We start from the raw sequence: 21,033 nt of genomic DNA, 5'->3' as shown, positions 1-21,033 counted from the left end.
TTGAAGGCTACTCTTTTAATCAATATTAATATATTATGTATAATATATTATGAAGAACTGATGGGAATAGAGGTGGTAGGGGCATTTGGTGTAATTTCTTAGTATAAAATGCTTAAAGAATGTATTCATAATGCCCAGTGTTCCTGGCATAGCCTCCACCTGACCACCATAAACCAGAACATTCTTTTTCCAAGTACTCTTCAAAATACTACGCCCAAACAGAGGCCATAATGTTAAATATTTCTGTACTGACTGGAATTAAAATATTCAATACCACCTTCTCCACCTGAGAATTCTGGTGCTAATGCAATTACTTCTAAAATAACTACAATCCACTATTTTTGCACTGATGAGTTTAAAAGTTTACCTTTTGGATCTCACAGGACATACCAATTCTGCCAATATTACCATTACTACAACTCCTTTTTTTAAAAAAAATCCGGCTCTATAAAGGTTGGATGACTCGAGTTTGATGTGTTTTCAGTGTATTTATTTATACATTTTAAATCTAGACTGAATGTTTACATGGCTCTATGAATATTAATACAATAGATAATCTTCAGACTCAAAGCTTTTTTTTAATCAAGAGGAGAAAATAAAACACAGCAAAAGGTTGATAAATGACTTCCTCAGTAAATTTTGCACATTAAGAACTATGACATTCCTACTAAATTATAATACAATGAAACCCAGAGCTGGGATTTTAGCACTGCTTTTAACATTCTACTTCTCTTCTTTTCCCTTAGTCTTTCTGTACACCATTTCCCTGAAACTGGAAAGGATTTTACTTTCTCTCTTTCTCCTTTCTTCCTGGTTGAAGGAGGCAAGGGCTCTCTTTTCATCAGCACTGTAGATCTGGTTTTCCTTTCTCAGACGCACAGCCTCCATACGCCGATGTCTGTGGGGTTATCAAGCATTAAAGAGTCATTAAACAGAACAAACCCTAAACAATGCATCTTAATGAAGCTCTGAACTGCATCATGAAGGCTGTCACTGCAGGAGAAACAGACGACTAAAAAACACAACAAAAAAACAGGCACGTATGCACAAACACTAGTGTAGCATTGCTGATGGACTACAGTGCTGGACCCTAGGTCAGAAATCATCAAATGAAAAACAGTAACCAATTTATCAATGATGATAAAGTCCTCTCTGTGTATCATCAAGATGTCTCACAGTGCTTGATTATTGGTGGTTATTTACCTGGATCATTCAACATTTCATCGCAAAGCTGCTAGACAGTTAGTGAATGATGCCAGCAACAGCACAAGAAATGCTTTAAAAAATTTTCTTAATCCAAAATAAATCTAATATGCTTTTTGCGCAATTCAATTAAGAATGTCAGCTTTATAGAAAGAGTCAGCATGTGTATGTCACAAATACTCTCGGGGGCAGTAAAAATTGTACAGGTTTATATGGGGTTGTGAGAGCAGGCAGTAAAGGAAGAAAGTGCCACCCATAGGCGGTTGCCCAGTTAGCCTACGTGTGGTAATGGTGGCCCTGTCTTTATGCACTAATGAGTGTATTTATGCATCAGCTATGCATCTCAGTCCGTACAGGATTTCACAGTTATTTTGTGATTGTTATGGCCAAAATTTGTACATTTTCTTGCTGCTTTTTTTCATAATTTGCAATGCAACGTGCTGAGAATTCATGCGACTTTTATGTCAGTCAAACTTGACATTTGTAATAATTTTATGCTACCAGGAAAGAAAAATGGAGGATAACAGTGAAGGAGGATTTCAGTGGTGGGATGGTGAGGTAACAGACTTCATAAACATTTGGGGTGATGATGCTGTACAAGCAAAATTAGAAAGCACATATCCCAACTACTCCATGTTTGAAGAGATCGCAAAAGAAATGGCCGAACACGGCCATAGGAATACCTGGCTACAGCGCCAAAGGAAATTTAAACGTTTCCACTGCTCCTTTGCGCATGTGGTGCAGTTTAAGAATGTGATCTGTTCAGACTAATGTCAGATATGGGCCACATTGAAAAAATGTGAACAGCCTAACAAAAAAAATCGGATTTGGGCCACTTTTGCCTGCTGTGTGAACACAGCCTATGTGTATTACTTTGAGTGTATGTTGTTAAACCTAAGCCCACATACCTGCTTCCGCTCATCACATAGCCTGATTTCTCAAAGTCCGCAATTTCATCACTGGTAAGGCCAATTTCACCTCTCCTTGGAATACGCTTGCCTGCTTTTACGTACTCTGCCATGGCAGCACCTTCACCGGGTAACAGAGCATGGCCAAAACTATAAAAGCAGGGACAGGGAGGAAAGCTTCATTAAACTCCAGACAATAATGATATTCAGCAGCAGTGTACTGTACAATAATAACCTTATGAGTAATATACAAATACAAATACTCACTCTAATGGTTTATCATCCTGGGCCATGTGAGTTAGAGGAGCTTCAGGTCCAACCACATTATCATCAAGACGAGTTTTCTCAACCCACAGTTCTCCCAGATCATCATCTTCCTCTGCGGACTGATCACTGCTGGAACTGCTTGACTCTTTGCGGCTCTTTTTAGCCTTCTTCTTCTTTGATTTCTTCCTGAGATAATAAATATACATTAGAAGTGGACGTCGTTACTTAGGGCAAGGGGTTTCCAGAGAGCCACAGCACAGTGTAGCATTTTACCTTCTTACACACACTTGATTAATCTTATCAGCTATTTACCAAAGCCTTTAGATGTCTTTTGAATTTGATGTCTTAGAAGGGGAAATTATACAATAGAAACATACATTAAGAAGAGATTCTCACTGACCTTTTACTTTTCTTCTTTTTCTTCTTCTTCTTGACCTCTTCTGTAAACAGCAGCAACAACAAACAAAAAAACATAACTGTTTGTATATCATGGCTGGTCTGATTAAAACAGAGGCTCAGTCAAAAATGTCTCCCCATTTGACATGTAAGACACTATATCGGGGTCACTCAACTCCAGTGCCACTCCAAAAACTTTTCCAAGTTTCCCAGCACACCTCATCTAGCTCACCAGCTGATTATTAACAATCATCTTACAAGAGTTGGTAATGGCATGTTAGGGTTAGGAAATCTCATGCTCTAGCACACATGCAGGACTGATTTATGCATGCTTGTATGAATGTGTAACTTTTAGCCATACTGGATATAATACAGTATACTGGGAGTAGGAAAGCAATTCAGATTAATGGTTGAATAAAGCAAAACAGACTGACCTTCTGAGTCACTTTCTGATTCTGTGTCCTCTGAGTGCTTGCGACTTTTCTTTTTTTTCGATTTTCGTTTCTTTTTCTTCTTCTTCTTTTCCTCTGTAAATAAGAAATTGAGGAATCAACAACAGTACTCTTTAAATCAATTTACTTCATCAGCCATGATCATTAGCCATCACCATGAAACAGTTTAAGAGTTCTGTTAGGATCTGTCAGAGCACTGCTTGTGCAGGTCTGCAGAGTAAGGTTGTCTGTAAGGCTCACTGTGAGCCAACAAATAAAAAAGGGAAAGTTGTTGAAGGGGAAAAGCTCCTCCATGATATGATGCCAGCAGCTCTGTGTGAAGCCACACTTTAACTTTTAAAGTGTTTTTTTTAATGTGATGATGTAGGAGGCATCAGAACTGGTGTATGCAAGGTGGGATTTTTCAAATGGACATTTCAAACCCAGGGTGACACTCAGGACCATCACATGTTGTAACACACACACACACACAAAGCCCACAGCTTTAACAAGCACACACAGATGTTAATGTAAATCACCACACCTTCTGAACTTGTCTCAGAGCTGCTGTTCTTCACATCCTCTTCAACTGGAGTGTGTTCATCTGAACTGTTGGGAGGAAAACACCAATAATTTAAGCACATACAGCTCTCACACACTGCTGTTGGAGATCAGGTAGCATACTTCACATCCAAACTTTAACTCATACTTACTCAGGGTCTCGGACTCTTGGTGAATAGCCCCAGACCTCAGGACATCCCAGCTCACCGATTCTCTCACGCTCTTGCAAGCGTCTGAATAATAATAATAATAATAATAATAATAATAATGCGTCTTTATTTGTCACATATACATTACAGCACAGTGATATTCTCCCCCACATATCCCAGGATGTTATAGGAAGCTGGGGTCAGAGTGCAGGGTCAGCCATGATACTACCCCTGGAGCAGAGATAATGATAATTATCATGATAATACCCCTGGAGCAGAGAGGGTTAAGGGCCTTGCTCAAGGGCCCAACAGTGGCAGTGCTGGGGCTTGAACCCCCGACCTTCCGATCAGTAACCCAGAGCCTTAACCGTCAAGCCACCACTGTCCCATAACAATAATAATAATAATAATAATAATAATAATAAACATTGTCACGTGTTACATAGGATTTAAAAAAAAACAAACAAAAAAAACAACACGTGACACAACCTTATCTAAAGTCATCAGTAACTCTATTTTAGTGATTGTATAAGTCTGACTACTAAGTCAGATATTACCTGGCGATGAAGGCTTCTTGTCTTTGCCTTTGGATATCGTCTCTCTTGTCGTAGTAATCGGATCTCGATCCCGCATAGTGTCTTTGGTCCCGCTCGTCAGCCCAGGCCAACTTCTCTCGTTCTCTCGATCTGGACCGACTGCGCGAGCCGCCCATCCGGAAGCGGTTCCGGCTCTTCTCTTTGTTATCGGACCATTTCGTCTTCCGCTCATCGGTCCTGTTGTGTCTGTGGTTATCGGCCGCAGGACTCGACACGCGCTCCCGCGAGCGACTCCGCGCACTTCCGCTGCTCGAGCGGCTCCGGCGGCGCTTTCTCGGGCTACTGGCCTCCGAACTTTTGCCGTTGAGCTCGGGCATCGTTAAGCGCTTTGCTGTGTTTAAACACTCGCTTTCTTTTAGTACACACTTTAAGTGCTACTTTCTGAGATAAATAATTCCTCGTTTACATTAATGCGTGCGCTGAAACCGTCAACACCAAACCTCAGAGGAACTAGCTGTGGCTTTAGATCCTCAGAGCGGCCGAAAATGGATTTACAGTTCAGACTGTGTTAACACACTGTCCGAGCCGTAAAACAAAAACCAATCATTAATCCGTGGATCTAAAATAAACGCTTTCGAACAAAAAAAAGTCTAACTGTTATTTACGTCGCCATGTCGAGAGTTGTGCTAAATTTGTAATATCGCCCCCTACAGTTTGAACCCTACATCGATACTAGGTTCGCGTTTTCCCGGCGGAAATGCGTCATAATTTACTTTACTTCCGCTGTTTATTCTACCGGAAGTCGCTTTCGCTAAAACAAAACAAAACAAAAAAAAAAACATTGGTTGCGTCTTGAATCACAGAAAAGGTTTTAACACCGAATCTAGCATTTTCTGGCATAATGCGAATTGCGAAACACTTATATTAAAGTGGCTAATTTTAGCTGTTCTAGTTAAAAAGCTGTGATTTTTTGTGGGGTGTTTGGAAATGTGTTTAAGGATTATGTAGTGAGTGTAATTGTATTTAAGTCTGTGTTTGTGTCAATGTGTAAGCATTTATGTAGATGTATTAATGGTTATATGTATGATACCAGTGACAGACAAATTTCTGCTCTGTGACAAACAGAATGGACAATATAGTAAAATTACGAAAATGTTTTGAATAGATGGTTACAAAGGGATTATCTCTGACATAATATTAAGGAATATTAATCAAATTCAGTATAATTTCATTTGGAAGAATAAAATTATATTAGAAAGGGAAACATTGTAAAACCTGTTATTGAGGGTAGATTGAATGTAATTGACTTTAAGGCCATGCAATAAACAATAAAATGAAGTGGTTCCAGACATTTCTTAGGAAATGACAGTTGATCTGGTTCAAACCACTTAGTAAAGTTTTTGAGGATTTTTGGGTGTTGAGCTTCTTTTGAAATGTGATTTTTAACCTTGTAAATTATATGTCAAGGTTCTTTTCACAGTCCGGTACAAAATTGGACATTAATATATAAGCACAATTTTTTTCACCACACAGCTGTTCATTGTGGAGAAATAGATTGATTCTCTTTAAAATAAAATCTGTATTTTGTTCATGATTTTGTGGAACAAGGTGTTTGCTCTGTCACACACCTAATGGATGAGATAGGGAACATCCTTACTCAAAAGTATAACTTCACTTGTGCTAAAAAAAATTATTTAACATTGCTCAAAGCTGTTCCTTCTGGTATCACTGTTGATTTGTCTGTTAATTGGTCTTCTCATTCTCACAGCAATTATGTATTTACAACAATATCTAATAATACGGAATTTTTTTTCTCTCCGTAGTCTACTTTATACCCTGTTTATTATGATGTTTCACAAAAACTATTTAAGGCTCATAAAATTAATCATTGTATTATTTAACCATAGTTGTCAAAATTCATGAATCAGTTCATCCGTCCATTATATTCTTTCACCTGTTGTCTCAAATGACCAAACCATGTTTTGTAATTTGGGACATCTTGAAAATTGTTAAATTACAAAAATCTGTGCATGATGTGAACAAACTTCATGCTTACTTTGTTACAGTAGCATATGTATATATGCATAATAAATATGTGGAATAAATTAGTAATCACAACTTAATAACTTTGGGGGGGGCAATCCAAAGTGTGTCATTTTTCATGCCTCAAGATTTTGGGGGTCAGCTTCATGTTTGATTAAGTTATATTAAGTAAGTCATGTTATTCCTATCAAGCACTTCCACAGCAAGGGCTTAGTAACAAAACTTTTGACTTTCACCTGTAAGGCCAGACAATAAATGCTACTAAGAATAACAGTCCCATGAAGTTGACCAGATATCCCAATAATTCACGCTACTGTATGACCTTACATTTGAATATCACAACATATTTTGCAGTAATGGTCATGATAGCCTTGAAAATTTTGATTTTGAGTCAACATTTTTTTCAGCTGTAAGAAGGCAATGTCAGGAAACTTTTGTACAGGTCTGGTTTGATTTTGAAGTGACATTATGTTGCTTTTGGCAGATTTGGCAACCCAGTTACTGAAGAATTGCAGTCAGTAGTGTCTGAACAAAGTCTATGTTTTGTTTCAGTAAATTGATGTATACCACAGATTCCAACTTGTCCTCACAGTTTAGTGTTTTCCTTACTCTAAAACAAATAATCAGCTAATTAACAGCCCTTCCTGACTTTAACCCTTTAATGTTTGTGTCTGTGTCAGAGCAGGTAAAGGGGGTACTCCAGGATCAGGGATAGGAATCTCATGATTATTCTTAATTTAAGATCATTTACAGTGGATATGAAAAGTCTACACAACCCTGTTATAATAGCAGGTTTTTGTGAAGTAAAAAATGACACTAAGATAAATCATGTCAGATCTTTTCTCACCTTTAATGTGAAATTGTAAAGTATACAAATAAAGTGAAAAACAATCAGAAACTTTTTTAGGGAAAAAACAACAACAACAACAACCTAGTTGCATTAGACTGCAAACCCCTAAGCTAATACTTTGTTGGAGAACCTTTTGAATTTATTACATCACTCAGTCTTTATGGGTAAGAGCCTATCAGCATGGCACATCTTGATTTAGCAATATGTCCAAACTCTTTCTTGCAAAAACATTCTAGATCCGTCTAATTGTAAGGGCATCTCTTTTGCACAGCCCACTTTAGGTCATCCCCAAAGATTTTTTTTTTTGTACTTGGATTCAGGTCTGGTCTCTGGATAGGTCATTCCAAAACATTGATCTTCTTTTGGCAAAGCCATTCTTTTGTTGATTTGGGATGTATGCTTTCAGTCACTGTTGTGCTGAAAGGTGCAATTCTTTTTCATCTTAAGCTTATTTGAATGTTTTGCACTAAAATCAACTGCTATTTGGAGCTATTCATGATTCCCTCCACCTTGATAAAAGCCCCAGCTCTGACTGATGAAAAGTAACCATAAAGCATCGTCAAGTCAAGTCAAGTGGGGTTTTATTGTCATTCCTCTATATAACTTGTATACATTAGAACAAAATGCTGTTTCTTCAGGACCATAGTGCAACAAGGAACAGTACACAAGACTACATAAAGTGCAAATACACAACAGTGTGAGACGAGTGCAAAACAATAAATACATGAGACAATAGATATACAGAACATGGACTGTAATTGTAAACATGGACTGTAGCTATTTTGTAAAGTAGCAGCACAAGTATAGCAGCAATACTGGCAGCAAAAACAAGTTCCATAGAATAAAGTGACTGATGCAGCTACTGTATGTAAAGTGCAGTGTGCAGTAGTACTGAATCTTAATGGGTTAGTGCATGTGCAGTGGTATGAGTCTTACTGGGTTAGGTGTTCAACTAGCCCAGGTGAGTGTTGGGAGGCAGCCGGGTGTTGAGTAATCTGACTGCCTCAGGGAAGGAACTGTTGTGGAGTCTGCTGGTGGAGGCACGGATGCTCCTGTACCTTCTGCCAGGTGGCAGGAGGGTGAACAGTCCATGAAAAGGGTGAGAGGGGTCGTCTGCAATACTGATGGCTTTGTGGATGCAGCAGTTGTTGAATGGCATGATGGGGCCACCACCATGCTTCACTGTGGGTATGTTATAGCCTAGTAATATGAGATCATTTTAGGTCTTTAGTGAAAAATATACATAAAGTCCCCAGAAAGAATTTACATATATAAATATTCACCTCAGTGTGAATGATTTACAGCAATTACAGATGCTACTTTTTCCTCAGACGTGTCTCTATGAGCTTTGCGCATTTGCCATTTGCAATTTTCAGGTCATGCCACAGGTTTTCAGATGGATTAAAGTCTTGGCTTTGACTCAGCCATTCCAAATCACAAACCCAGGTTTCTCTCTCTTTCTCTCTTTTTCAGCCATTCCTTTGTAGTTTCTTCCCTGTGCTTTGGCTCATTGACCTGCTGGACAGTTCCTCCTGCTGAAAAGCATGATGCTACCACCATTAATACATGAAGACTTTCTGTAATGCACGGTGGCTTAGTGGTTAGCACGTTCACACCTCCAGGGTCAGGGGCTCGATTTCCACTGTGGCCCCGTGTGTGCGGAGTTTGCATGTTCTCCCCGTGCTGCCGGGGTTTCCTCCGGGTACTCCGGTTTCCTCCCCCAGGCAGGCTGATTGGCATGTCCAAAGGTAGGCTTTGCATGGTAGGCTGATTGGCATGTCCAAAGTGTCTGTAGTGTATGAATGTGTATGTGATTGTGCCCTGATGGATTGGCACCCTGTCCAGGGTGTACCCAGCCTTGTGCCCGATTTTTCCTGGGATAGGTTTCCCCATAACCCTGAAGGAAGGATAAGCGGTATAGAAAATGGATGGATGGATGGACTTTCTGGAGGCACTGTATATCTGCAGTGTCTCTACCCAGCTCATTTGACTGCGGATCTCCCTTTTGGGTTGCCTTTAACGCGCAGACCTGGCAACCCTAATTGAAAACAAACGCACGCGGGTAGTTGCGTCAAGATGGTGTCATAACGTGCTGTGAGCTTGAAAAAGTTTTAGGATGAGGTCCATTCCAGCTAAATCCTACTTGTGCAGTAGTTTTCAATTCAGTTTATGCGAATACTTGGTCACGTGGATTAACGGCTAGTAATGAATGCAAAATCACATTCAGTTAGATAAAATACGGGCAAAGTAAGGTATCAAATGCACTGGTTACTTAAAGCGTTTATAAATATGACAGACATGGGAGAGATGTGTACATCACTGATGGTCATTATTCACTGCATGCCGTTTGATTGAGCAGACAGATGATTCTGCGACTCCTGTTGGTTATACAGAGAGTCGCAGCCTTTCCTTCAGCTCCAACAACAGACTTTTTGTTGTCTGCTGCCACAAACCAGCATTGTGTGTTTTTTTTAATTTAAAAAACAGAAGCCTGGATACAGACGCTTCGCACTGCAGGTACACAATTAAGCATCACTAAATATTCATATTTTACAGACCTGTGATGTTTTCTTCCATTAATAAATATGACAGCTAAGTCAACCTAGCTAGCTTGGCATTTCACACCCTGCTAGCTAGGTTAGCTGTGCTAGCACCGTAGGCCGCAACCTGGCGCCGAACCAGGGGAGATGAACTGAACATTCAAGCGTTAGCAAGTCAGTTAATGTTTTTAGCCCTTTCTGCATTATCTGGTGATTTTATACTTTCGGGCACGTGTTTGCAATAAGCCTAGAAAATACCCGCTTATTAATGCTGCACTTCCTGAATGCTTAGCGACCAGACATGAAACTTGCATTGCACGTAAATTAATTACTTGTGATCCTTTTTGTTGCTTTCACATCAGTTTAGCTTGTTAGCTAAAAGGTCTGCATTAACAGCGTTTAGACCCGTTAATACAAATAGAATTATAAAGGTCTGTTTCACATTAGCATATACTTTCTTTTTTTTTGTTAACGAAACTACAATTTTACACGTTTTATAGTCCACCAATAGCATCACATGCTTCTATAAAAACAGTGTTTATTCTGGCTACCGAAACCCGGCACATGCAGACCACCAGCGACAGGTTTTATACTTCATGTGGTGGAAATGATATCGAATAATTATATTCTAAAATATTCTTATGTTATCTGCAATAAATAGTTTGTTTAGGGAAGAATGACTTTATTTTTCTCACCAAGTTTTCACCGCTTGCTTCACAGGATGTCGAAATTAAAGCTGATATCTGTAACTGACACACAGTTTCCTGTGTCAGTGCTAGAAGCCATCAGTGAACAGCGAAACAACGGATTATTCTGTGATGTGACCATAATTGTACAGGACCGCAAGTTCAGGGCTCACAAGACAATGCTGTCGGCATCTAGCACTTACTTTCGGCAGCTTTTTTCAGTCGCAGGACATGTGATTGAGCTAAATTTTATCAAGGCAGACATATTCGAAGAAGTCCTGAATTACATATACACCTCAAAAATCCACCGAATTCGCTCCGACAAGCTTGAAGATCTTATCAACGCAGGCCAGATCTTAGGAGTCAAGTTCATTGCCAATCTCGCGACCCCACTTTCGCAAGTCAAGGGACTACCTGGCTTGTCAAAAGAAGGAGACACCAGCAATGTTAATGCCGCTGAGAAAAATGAAACCGGAGTGTTGATTATGCCGATCATCACAGAATCCTTCTCTTTATCTGCCGAGGAATTCAAAATGGTAAGTGGCAGTGTTGACAGAGATGATCAAGACAACGATGTTCTTTTTGTCTCGGAGCTGGAAGCGCCGAAAGCTCAGAAGACAAAGCAATCTCAGGTTATAGATTTGGACGAGGAGGAAGGGCCAGAGCCTAAAAGGCAAAAAGGCACAAATGAGGAAGAACTGAATCCTGAAAGGGAAAAAGATCAACATGAAGAGAGCAAGCTACCTTCAGAAGGTGAAGTGCCAAAGAAATTCCAAGACAAACCACAAGCCCAATCAATCCCTGCAGCTGTTACTATGTCCCCAAAAACCGTTGATACTGTTATGGTTTCCGATGCAAGATCCTCCACACAGAGTGCACCCGCTACCCCAGCTCATGTGAACAGTCATACCCCTGCCTCTCTAAATACCACTCTGCCTATGGAACCCAATGATGTGCTTGGAGTTCAGAAGAAGACGGTTTTGTTGGAGCAGTCACCAGATCGGCCAGGCAAAATCAGACTGTCAGATGTGAGGCCAACCTTCAGCACTAATAATGGAACTGGGCTAGATGCTGCTTTGACTAAGAAGACAATTACATTAGACAAAGCCTCAGAAATCGATTCGCTGTCATCAGGATGTAAGGTTTATGCCAACATAGGGGAGAACACCTATGACATTGTTCCTGTGAAAGAGTACTCGGGTGAAGGAGAAGCTCGCCCTGCCCCTGGACGAAAATCACAGACCTCAATGCACGGTGCAAGCAATCTGACCACCGGCTCGCCTCGAGGTAAGAAAAAAGGTAAATCGGAGCAAGAGGATCATTATGAACTTATTATGGACGGAAAGACCTTTTATGTGTGCATTGTGTGCAAGCGTCCCTATGTGTGCCTGACAAGCCTTAGGCGGCACTTTAACACACACTCCTGGGAGAGGAAGTACCCGTGTCATTACTGTGACAAAGTATTTGCTTTGGCTGAATACAGAACCAAACACGAGATCACTCACACAGGTGAGAGAAGGTATCAGTGTTTACTGTGTAGTGAAACGTTCCTCAACTACCAATTGTTGTCATCACATTGCAAGCAAATGCACAATCAAGACCCTTCAGGCAGGAAGGAGAAGGATGACACGGACAATAACTTGTACCGCTTACTTCCATGTAAAACGCTGCAGTTCAAGCCGTACTCTTTCGTCTCGGGCGAGACCGGGGGGATTCCGCTCATTAATGGAGATGGGATTGTGCAGCACGTTAGCCCTGGCAGGCCACAATTCACAAACCAGGAACTCCCTTCCAGTCAGAGCAAAATGTTGACCTGGAATGACATCTTTGTCGAGCCTGATGCACACAATCGACCAGGGGCTCATTCACGACCCGAAGTCCCTCCTCGACCCGCAAACCAAATGAACGCAGAGAACACGACAGAGTTTGAATTTGTCATACCAGAAACATACTGAGCTGGCATGTTCACAATTCTGAGTACTATGGTGCCTTTTAATGTTCCAGGTTTAAAGAAATATCTTCTTGAATTCAGTCAACTGGATAAGTAAGTAAGTTAATTGAACACAAAATAGTCGTGTGAAAAAAATAAATACATCCCATGGAAAGTGTTGCTTTTTTTTTTTTTTTTTTACATATTTGAACAAGCAAACATTTGAACATTTGAAACAGTGCCTATTAATAAAGATTATATACTTGAACAAAACCACAAGGAAAATTATACTTTTAAAATATTTATTCAACAGAAATATCAATAGATGTGATATTCTTCTGTGGAAAAGTAAGTACACCCTTGGCCTTAGAAGCTAGTATAGCCCCCTTTATCAGAAATAACTTGTAGGCATTTTGCAAAATTGCCCACCAGGCTTGCTGCAACTGATATTCTATCAGTTGCAAGATGTTTGAGGGTTTTCTTGCATGTACTGCCTGTTTCAAATCCCCCCACAACATTTCAATGGGATTCAAATCCAGGCTTTGACTAGTCCATTCCATAACCCTCCATTTCTTCTTTTTGAGCCATTCCTTGGTGGATTTGCAAGTGTGCTTAGGAACATTATCCTGTTGAAAGGTCCATTTTTTTGTTCAACTGTTGTACAGATGGCCTCACATTATCTTCAAGCATTCTTTGATATGATGCAGAATTCATAGCTGAATCAATGAATGCAAGTTGTCCAGTCCCTGTGGCAATGAAGCAACCCCAAACCTTAACATTTCCACCACTGTGCTTCACAGTTGGTATGAGGTGCTGCTACCCAAAAGCTGTCTTTGGTCTGAGCCAAACATGTCTGCTGTTACTGTCATCAAACAACTCCTATCTTTGATTCATCTGTCCAGAGAACATGATTCCAAAAGGCCTGGTCTTTGCCTACATGCTCATTGGCAAACTGTAGTCTTCCAAAGGCTTTTTCCAGGCACGCCTCCCATGCAAGTCAGATTTGTGCAATCTCTTGTAGAAGCTTGCACTTTGACACCAACAGTTACTACCAAGACTTACTAGCAGTTACTACCAAGACTTACTGGCCATTTGGCACTCATTTGAAATCTGCGCCATTTGTAGATTATTTTCCTTACAGTAGAATGATGTATTTCAAATAATTTGGAGATCTTTTGAAATCCCTTGCCAGACTCCTAAGCATCCACAACCTTTTTTTCTGAAGGCCTTACAGAACTTTTTAGATCTTTGAATGATGACACCACACACCTCAATAACAAAGGGAACATCAGACACTAGATATGAGACCAGTTTAAATAAGACAGATTACACCTGCACTTCCTAAGCAGGGTCTAATCACTGGTACCCAATCATGAAAACCTGATTAGAATTTTATGGATTTGAAAGTGTGATAAATGTAGGGGTGTACTTACTTTTGCAGTGTGACTGATGTTTTTTTTTGTTAAATTGTGAAAATTACTACAAAATGTCAACTTTGTGTCATTTGATAGTGTATCAACTTTATTAATTCTGTTTCAAAGAGTGTCAAATGTTTAATTGTCCAGGTATATCAAAAAGCCAACAATTTCCATGGGGGTGTACTTATTTTTTTCACATGACTGTATGTTTACCATTCAAGATGGGGTTCAGGGGCTTTGTCAGAATCATGTGTTTGAAATTGTTCTGTAGCTGTTACGTTTGTCTAATGCTTTAAATTTTGGCAGTACTTCTCATACAACAAATTTCTTTGAACTTTTACTTTAAAAGTACAGTGTGGGCTTGATCAAAACAAAACAAACAATAGTGACAGTGGTAATTGAGGGATGCTATTTTCTTCCCTACATTAGACTGGATATTCATTTATTGTATGAATATTATTTAAACCATGCAAATTAGGGCTGCAATTAACGACTATTATGATCGAATAATCTGTTGATTATTTCTTCGATTAATCGATTGGGTGGATTAAAAGACTGATTTTTATTTTCTGTATTGTTTCCGGGGAAAAAAAACGTTATTTCACATTCTGCCCAATGTTGTCCTTCATTTGCACCACATTGTGCAAAAGATATTAAATGTATCTATGTGGGCTATGCTATACCTTGTGCAAAGGATTTTAAAAAATATTAACATTATATTTTTAAAACAAAAAAAACAACTGATTGTCTACAAGCTTTAAAGCAGAAGTTAAATCACCATATTAAAAATGCTAAAGAAAGAAAAGAAAAACAAAAGCGCAAACTAAATAAGAAGTTGAATGATCTGCAGTAACACAGACATTCACTCATCTGAACACAGTAACATGTTACTTTATTTTGTAAATGTATGACACTTCTTACATTTATATACAATTACATGTTATAACTTCATTAGTTACTGCTCTCATAAAAAACACAATTACTTTTTCTAAATATAGCATCAAACAACATATTTGATCAAAATGAACATTTTAGTCAGCGTTATTGCGCTTCCTTTCTATTGCACGCTGTTTGACACACATGCGTGGATTTGCGCTCATTCATTGACGTTTAACGGAGACTCACTCGCTGTCAGGATGAGACTTTTATGTAAAATGGAAATACTGGCTTGAATTTCTAACATTTACAGATAAGGATATAAAGGTAAAAATTGAATTTCTGCGCTGAAGAAAACATGTCTGGAACACATTAAACAGTACACGCGTCTGTCGCAGCATCTAACACGACAAGCCACGTTAATACACTCACGAGGTTGTTTGAAGCGCTTAATATAACAAACATTATCATGTTTAAGACAACCTGGATCGTGCACTTTTCCCACAGCAGCTCACGCTGTGACCTCCGCTGTTTTTCAGATGTCTTTTATTCATAGAAATGCGTTTTTCACCGTCGTGAAGTGACGTCACTGACAGGGGATATCCACAGTGATGTCACAGACCCAATTAATCCATAATGAAATTCATTGTCGATTATTTTAATTATCGATTTTATCGATTAGTTGTTGCAGCCCTAATGCGAATAAGCCATTTATTGCAGTAAGTCAGAACTAAATGACATCAAGAAAACAAAGCATTTCATAGTGCTGTGAAAGTATTGAATTGCTGGAAAAAAATTATGAATGGTATCAGTGGGGAAATGGTATGAGTTAGGGTAATGAGTACAGATGTTCTTTTTAGTTCAGTTTCAATTTTGGCATAGTTTGCATTGTGAGATTCATTTTACACAATCATGTTCAACACTTTTACAGTATTACTAGCTTGGAGGAACTTTGATAATGTTTAGATTGAGTAACTTAATGATGAGTCTGAGAGCACACCATTTATAAAGTTTGCAAATGACCATGTATTATAACGCCAACACAGAAAACGTGGACAAATGTGCAGAAGATTAATTATTACAGTTTAGTGCTGGAGACATTGACACATTCTATGAACAAAATTGTTTGTGTTTTGGGTCTTTCATTATGATCATTCAATAATTTATAAAACAATAATACACTTGTTCCATTACAGAGACCATTCATTTTATACGATAATCTTGGTTTTCTTGTCTAGCATAAAGAAACATTTTTGTATTTATGATTTGATTGCAGAGGAGGATAGAAGACATTGGTGAATGTTAGTAATATGTCCATTATTTAGCAGATGGCACTTGTAAAATTGTACATTTTTATTTATATGCTGGCCATATACGGCTGTGGTCATTTCCATCAAAAGTGTAACGAATGAAAATGAATTATTGTGAATTAATGAAGTAAAGTGGATGAGCCTCTACTCAGCAGATCATTATCCAAGTGTAACAGGAGGAGTAATTTGTTGTTGTTTTTTTTTCCATGTGTTTTTCTATATTTCCTTCTTACATATACATGTATGTATTCCATTGTATTCTAGTTAGTAGGTAATGGTTTGGATTGCTAGGATGATCATGTGACTAAATATTGCCACATTCATAAAGTGAGTGCTCTAACATTTGTTAATCTTGCATATTAACAAATTTTTGTTCTACTAAAGACCAATTTAATTGTTTCTATTTTGTTCAACTATATTTATTAGGTGCTGTACAATGTGAAATAAAACTTTAGAGTACTTATTTCTCATTGCTGTCAATTACGTAAACATTTTTCTCCAGCATTCATTCTTCATGGAGGTGTCTAGCTAAGTTTAATAATATAGCAAGTCTGATAACTGAGTATATAGAAGGTGGTATTCTACATTGTCTGGTCTGTTTTTGTTTCAAACCACCAACTCTACAGTACAAAGGTAATATTTATACACATAAAATATGTTTTCAACAGTGATTCTTGCTAAATTTTTTCTGCCATTTACAGATTTTTGTGTACAAAGTTGTACAATTTGCTTAAAAAAAAACAAACAAAAACAAAGTACATATAAAGCTAGAGACTCCTCACTAATCACAGTGAATAGACACCTTTTAAGATATGATTAAATGTATACTAAGAGAAGGCAGTATGAACTGTTCCTGTACTTCAAACATGTAATACTAGGCCATATATAAATAGCTTAAGTGTACAGATTATGTGTAGTTTATATTGTTACTGCAGTAACAGTATCACTTTTTTTTGTTAGTTGGTTTTAATGACCTGCCAAGAATTCTGCAGCTCAAGTGTTCATGTTCTGATACATTTCATTTGTAGCTACCTTCCTATGTGATGCAATTCCATATTTACAAACCTGAGACAACTGTCAGAGGTGATGTAAGGATCTATCTGCATGTTCCACTTACAAGTTGTTTCCTCTGTTTAGTCATTGTAATAGGATTATTCACAACCAGGAAAAGGATATTTACACTGCAGGTGATTGAACATAACATGATTGATTGCACAATTCAAATGATTTGTACGTGGGTGAGGTGCCAAATAAAATGACCGTTTTTCCATGTTGCATCTTGCCTAGACAGAATACTGAAAGTATGCTTTGGGCTCCACAAGATTATCTCTAGCTGCCCGAAGTGACACGGAAGGATTATGTTACTGTGTTTTACAGTTATATTCAGGTACAACAAACTGCAAATGAACAAGACAATACATACATACAAGACTCCTCATTCCTCTTCAGCTGAGGTGAGACAAAAATCAAACAGCACTCCAACACTTTGGAAACATTCAGTTAATACAGTGAGGGAGATGCATGGTGGCAGTCCCTGTGTCCAAACAGTTCATAGACATGACTCATGACAGGAGCATAATGACACTTTTAAGGCATATTTGTGAAAAAGTCTTGATGTTAGTTATAGCATGGAGTTGTGAGGCTGCCTAGTGTACCTAAACTGGACAACTGCAGAAATATCACTGCGTAGATCTGCTCTGTAGAGATGAACATCCTGGTTCTGTACTGTAGCTGTGATCTGCTTCCAGCTTTGCAGTGACCCTCCACAACAGCAGGAACTGTTTTTAAGGTATGTATGCACATTTTTCCCTCAACCCCTAGAGCATATTGTCAGTATTACCATGGTTCTTTGTAGTGTCCCTTAAGGACTGTATGGAGGGGGTTTATCATCAGGTGGATAATAAGGAGGAGAATAGCGTGGAGGGATCATAGTGGGCCACATGTGACTGGCTCCAGACTGTGAGTCATCAGATAGGCCAGAAGAGTCAGGGAACATGTTGGAGACCTGAAATGACAGAGTATTATTGTACTTTCTTTATTTTATTCATTGGTATACAGTGCTTTAGCATTGAAGAACAGTGTTGCTATGGAATGTAAATGCTAATATGGGTGATTCAGTTATTCTCCGATGATGGACTCAACTGAAACGAAAAGATCTAATGGAAATTATGTTTGCTGTATTGCATGACTGAATTGTACGAGTCTACAGAACCTTTATATTGCCTTATGGTCCTGAAAGTACAATATTTCTATCAGTTGCATACAGATGGGAGGACAATAAAATTGACGAAGTATTATCTTGTTTTATCACTAAAACAAGACTAGGTATGCCTAGCTTAGCTGGACTGTGGTACAACAATCAGACATTTAAGCTTTCACTATAGCAACAATTGCAAAACAGTGGAATTTAACAGAGATGGGTTTGATGCTTTAGATCCCACTACCATAACAAGATGTTTGGAATGGCTGTAGCTTTTCCTAAGAGCAACTCATAAAATGCATTTTGTGACTGCTCCAAGACATTTGCACTGTTCTGTGCGGCTCTGATCAATTTTCCCTTTTTTCTCAGGTTTAAAATGGCTTGTTTCCTCTAATAGACAGCTGGTCCTCATATTGGTTTATCCTTTAGCAAATTCACAGGACTCAAACCGAAAGTAGATATTCAGAGCTATTATTGTTTAAACAAGCAATCTAAGAGGGCACACCTGAGCAACAACACATGTCAGTTACATGTTCTAATATTTTTGATCACTTGAAAAATGGGTGTGTTCAAACAAAAGGTGCCATTTTCTAAGGTGTAACACATCTAGATGTAAATATCAGGAAATGAAAGCTGAAATTCTGATCTACTGACTCATCTTCATCTTTTGATCTCAAACCCAAGTGTCTTCAATGTTTAGAAAATCAAAAGAATTGGCCTTGCCATTCCAATACTTTTGGACTATGCATTAATTTTACCATTGCCATGAAAACATTTTCTGTGCTTTGAGTCATAACATTTTGAGGAAAGAAATCGCAGATCTTCATGATTTTCATCTACCGTTCCCTCCAAAACTAAGGCCGTTTTCATTTGTTTTTACTGTAGAGTGAAGCCATTTGGGTTTGAGATCAAAAGATGAATATAAGAAGAGAATTTAGAATTTCAGCTTTTATTTCCTGTTATTTATATGTAGATGGGTTAAACGACACAGAACATAGCACATTTTGTATCAGACCACCAGAATTGTAGGTGAGCAAAAATATTGGAACAGGTGACTGACAGGTATTTCTTATTACCCAGGTGTGTCATGTTAGATTGATTACTTAAACAACAAATACCTCTGAACACTTACTCTTGATTTTAGCTTTCAGTTTCACCTGTGAAGACTGCATTTGCATCTGCAAATTTAAAAAGGATAAGCCAACATGAAGATCAGGGAGCTGTCAACATGAAGATCATGGGAGAAAAGCAAGCCATTTTGAAGCTGAGAAAAGAGGGAAAATCAATCAATGGCATTACACAATCATTGGGCATAGCCAATATAATTTGGAATGTGCTGAAGAAGAAAATAACCACTGGTGTACTGAGAAACAGACACTGAATGGGTCAGCCAAGGAAAACAACAGTTGATGTGAGAGCTGTGAAGAAAACCCCAAAACCAACAATGACATCACCAACATCATCTGTACTTTATACTGGGCAGGGATGAAGGTATCAAAATGCACCATCTGAAGAGGACTTTGAGAGCAGAAATATAGAGGCAATACATAGATGCAAACCACTCATCAGCAACAAGAATGTGAGAGCCAGATTGGAATTCACAAAGAAATACAGAGATGAGCCATAAAGGTTCTGGAACCAAGATTAACATCTACAAAGTGAAGGAAAGTCCAAAGTGTGGTTAAAGAAAGGATCTGCTCATGATCCAAAACATACAAGCTCATCTGTGAAACATGGTGGTGGTAGTGTCATGCTTCTGCTTACATGGCTGCTTCTGGAACAGGCTCACTAATCTTTATTGATGATGTAACTCATGATGGTAGCAGCAGTATGAATTCAGCAGTTTACAGGAACATTTTGTCTGCATCCAAAATAATTGGTAGGAACTTCATGCAGCAAAACAATAATCCAAAACACACTGCCAACTCAACAAAGGACTTTATCGGGAAAAATGTAAAAACTGAAGAGGAGATTGAAGAAAGAAACCCCCTAAATCAAACAACAACTGAAAGAGGCTGCGGTAAAAGCATGGAAAAGCATCACAAAAGAAGAAACCAACAATTTGGTGATGTCAATGAATCGCAGGCTTGATGTAGTTATTGCAAGTAGGGGATATGCAACCAAATATTAAGCGTTATTTACTTTCATTTACTTCAAGATCTTGCTGTCAATAATAAATTCTTATGAAATGTAGCTAGTGTTAGCTGCCTTGGTTTATGTCATCACTTCGTTCGTTCACTTTGTAGTTCTAGTTAAAATATCAGTACAATGAGCTAGTCTAAACATCAAAATGAGCAACATCACAGAAATACTGTAAACAACTCTCTGCTGAGGGTCTTCTAGAACAGTTTACAATAAAACAAGACATGACTCTACTACAGAACTTCTAGTCACCAGCTTCAGGTGCAATTACCTCATTAACCATGCCCTTTTAGTTATCATGAAATAATTTAGATAAAATGCATTTCTGTAATGAAAAATATGGGGAAAGGACATAATTCCTGAAAATAATTTGTGGAAATGTAACTTAAAATGTATGCCTTGTTGTCGCTAAATGGGAATGGGCAAGGTTAAAAACTGTACTGCAGGGCCTCTAGAGTGCCTCGAGTAGTTGTTTGCTGGCAGTAGTTTTGCTCTAAGTACTGTACTTATTTTAAGCAAACCTGCTCAACCGTGCAGCAAATATCAGATGGTGCAAAGACAATGCTGATTACCTGAAGGTCATAGGC

At 38.5% G+C, this 21,033-nt stretch overlaps 3 protein-coding genes across 4 annotated transcripts in view; 1 reads left to right on the top strand and 2 right to left on the bottom strand.

The window, feature by feature from the left end:
* Positions 1 to 468: 468 nt before the first annotated feature.
* Positions 469 to 5,172, bottom strand: nkap (NFKB activating protein). The gene is made up of 8 exons (XM_017475091.3): positions 4,473 to 5,172; positions 3,919 to 3,999; positions 3,750 to 3,814; positions 3,209 to 3,301; positions 2,779 to 2,818; positions 2,379 to 2,564; positions 2,112 to 2,261; positions 469 to 898 (listed from the first exon to the last, which is right to left on the bottom strand). Exons 1-8 carry the CDS (start codon positions 4,826 to 4,828, stop codon positions 724 to 726), a joined length of 1,146 nt encoding a protein of 381 aa, XP_017330580.1. The 5' UTR covers positions 4,829 to 5,172; the 3' UTR covers positions 469 to 723.
* A 4,518-nt stretch (positions 5,173 to 9,690) lies between these two features.
* On the top strand, positions 9,691 to 16,567 carry zbtb33 (zinc finger and BTB domain containing 33). Its single transcript, XM_017474858.3, has 2 exons — positions 9,691 to 9,861; positions 10,605 to 16,567. Exon 2 carries the CDS (start codon positions 10,606 to 10,608, stop codon positions 12,523 to 12,525), a length of 1,920 nt encoding a protein of 639 aa, XP_017330347.1. The 5' UTR covers positions 9,691 to 9,861; position 10,605; the 3' UTR covers positions 12,526 to 16,567.
* tmem255a (transmembrane protein 255A) overlaps positions 16,504 to 21,033 on the bottom strand; it is a 25,040-nt gene continuing 20,510 nt past the window's right edge. For both annotated transcript variants that reach the window (XM_017474853.3, XM_017474854.3), the window contains 2 exons: positions 21,019 to 21,033; positions 16,504 to 18,109 (listed from right to left, as the gene is read on the bottom strand). The exon at positions 21,019 to 21,033 is cut by the window's right edge and continues 126 nt beyond it. In XM_017474853.3, coding sequence (XP_017330342.1) covers positions 17,966 to 18,109; positions 21,019 to 21,033 — 159 coding nt within the window. In that variant the 3' untranslated portion in view covers positions 16,504 to 17,965. The remainder of the gene's footprint in view (positions 18,110 to 21,018) is intronic.

This window comes from Ictalurus punctatus, chromosome 8 (genome assembly GCF_001660625.3).
Source record: "Ictalurus punctatus breed USDA103 chromosome 8, Coco_2.0, whole genome shotgun sequence".
In the NCBI taxonomy this organism is placed as follows: domain Eukaryota; kingdom Metazoa; phylum Chordata; class Actinopteri; order Siluriformes; family Ictaluridae; genus Ictalurus; species Ictalurus punctatus.
The sequence above is the reverse complement of the archived record's forward strand: the minus strand, read 5'-3'. Positions and strand labels throughout refer to the sequence as shown.

What these genes read in the sequence shown, in the direction of transcription:
- nkap (XM_017475091.3), bottom strand. Translation starts at nt 4,828, where the DNA reads ATGCCCGAGCTCAACGGCAAAAGTTCGGAGGCCAGTAGCCCGAGAAAG. An exon ending in ATCAGAAAGTGACTCAGAAG is followed by an intron (nt 2,819 to 3,208) that starts GTCAGTCTGTTT and finishes TGCTGTTTACAG; the next exon opens with AAGAGGTCAAGAAGAAGAAG. An exon ending in CAGGATGATAAACCATTAGA is followed by an intron (nt 2,262 to 2,378) that starts GTGAGTATTTGT and finishes CTGCTTTTATAG; the next exon opens with TTTTGGCCATGCTCTGTTAC.
- zbtb33 (XM_017474858.3), top strand. Translation starts at nt 10,606, where the DNA reads ATGTCGAAATTAAAGCTGATATCTGTAACTGACACACAGTTTCCTGTG.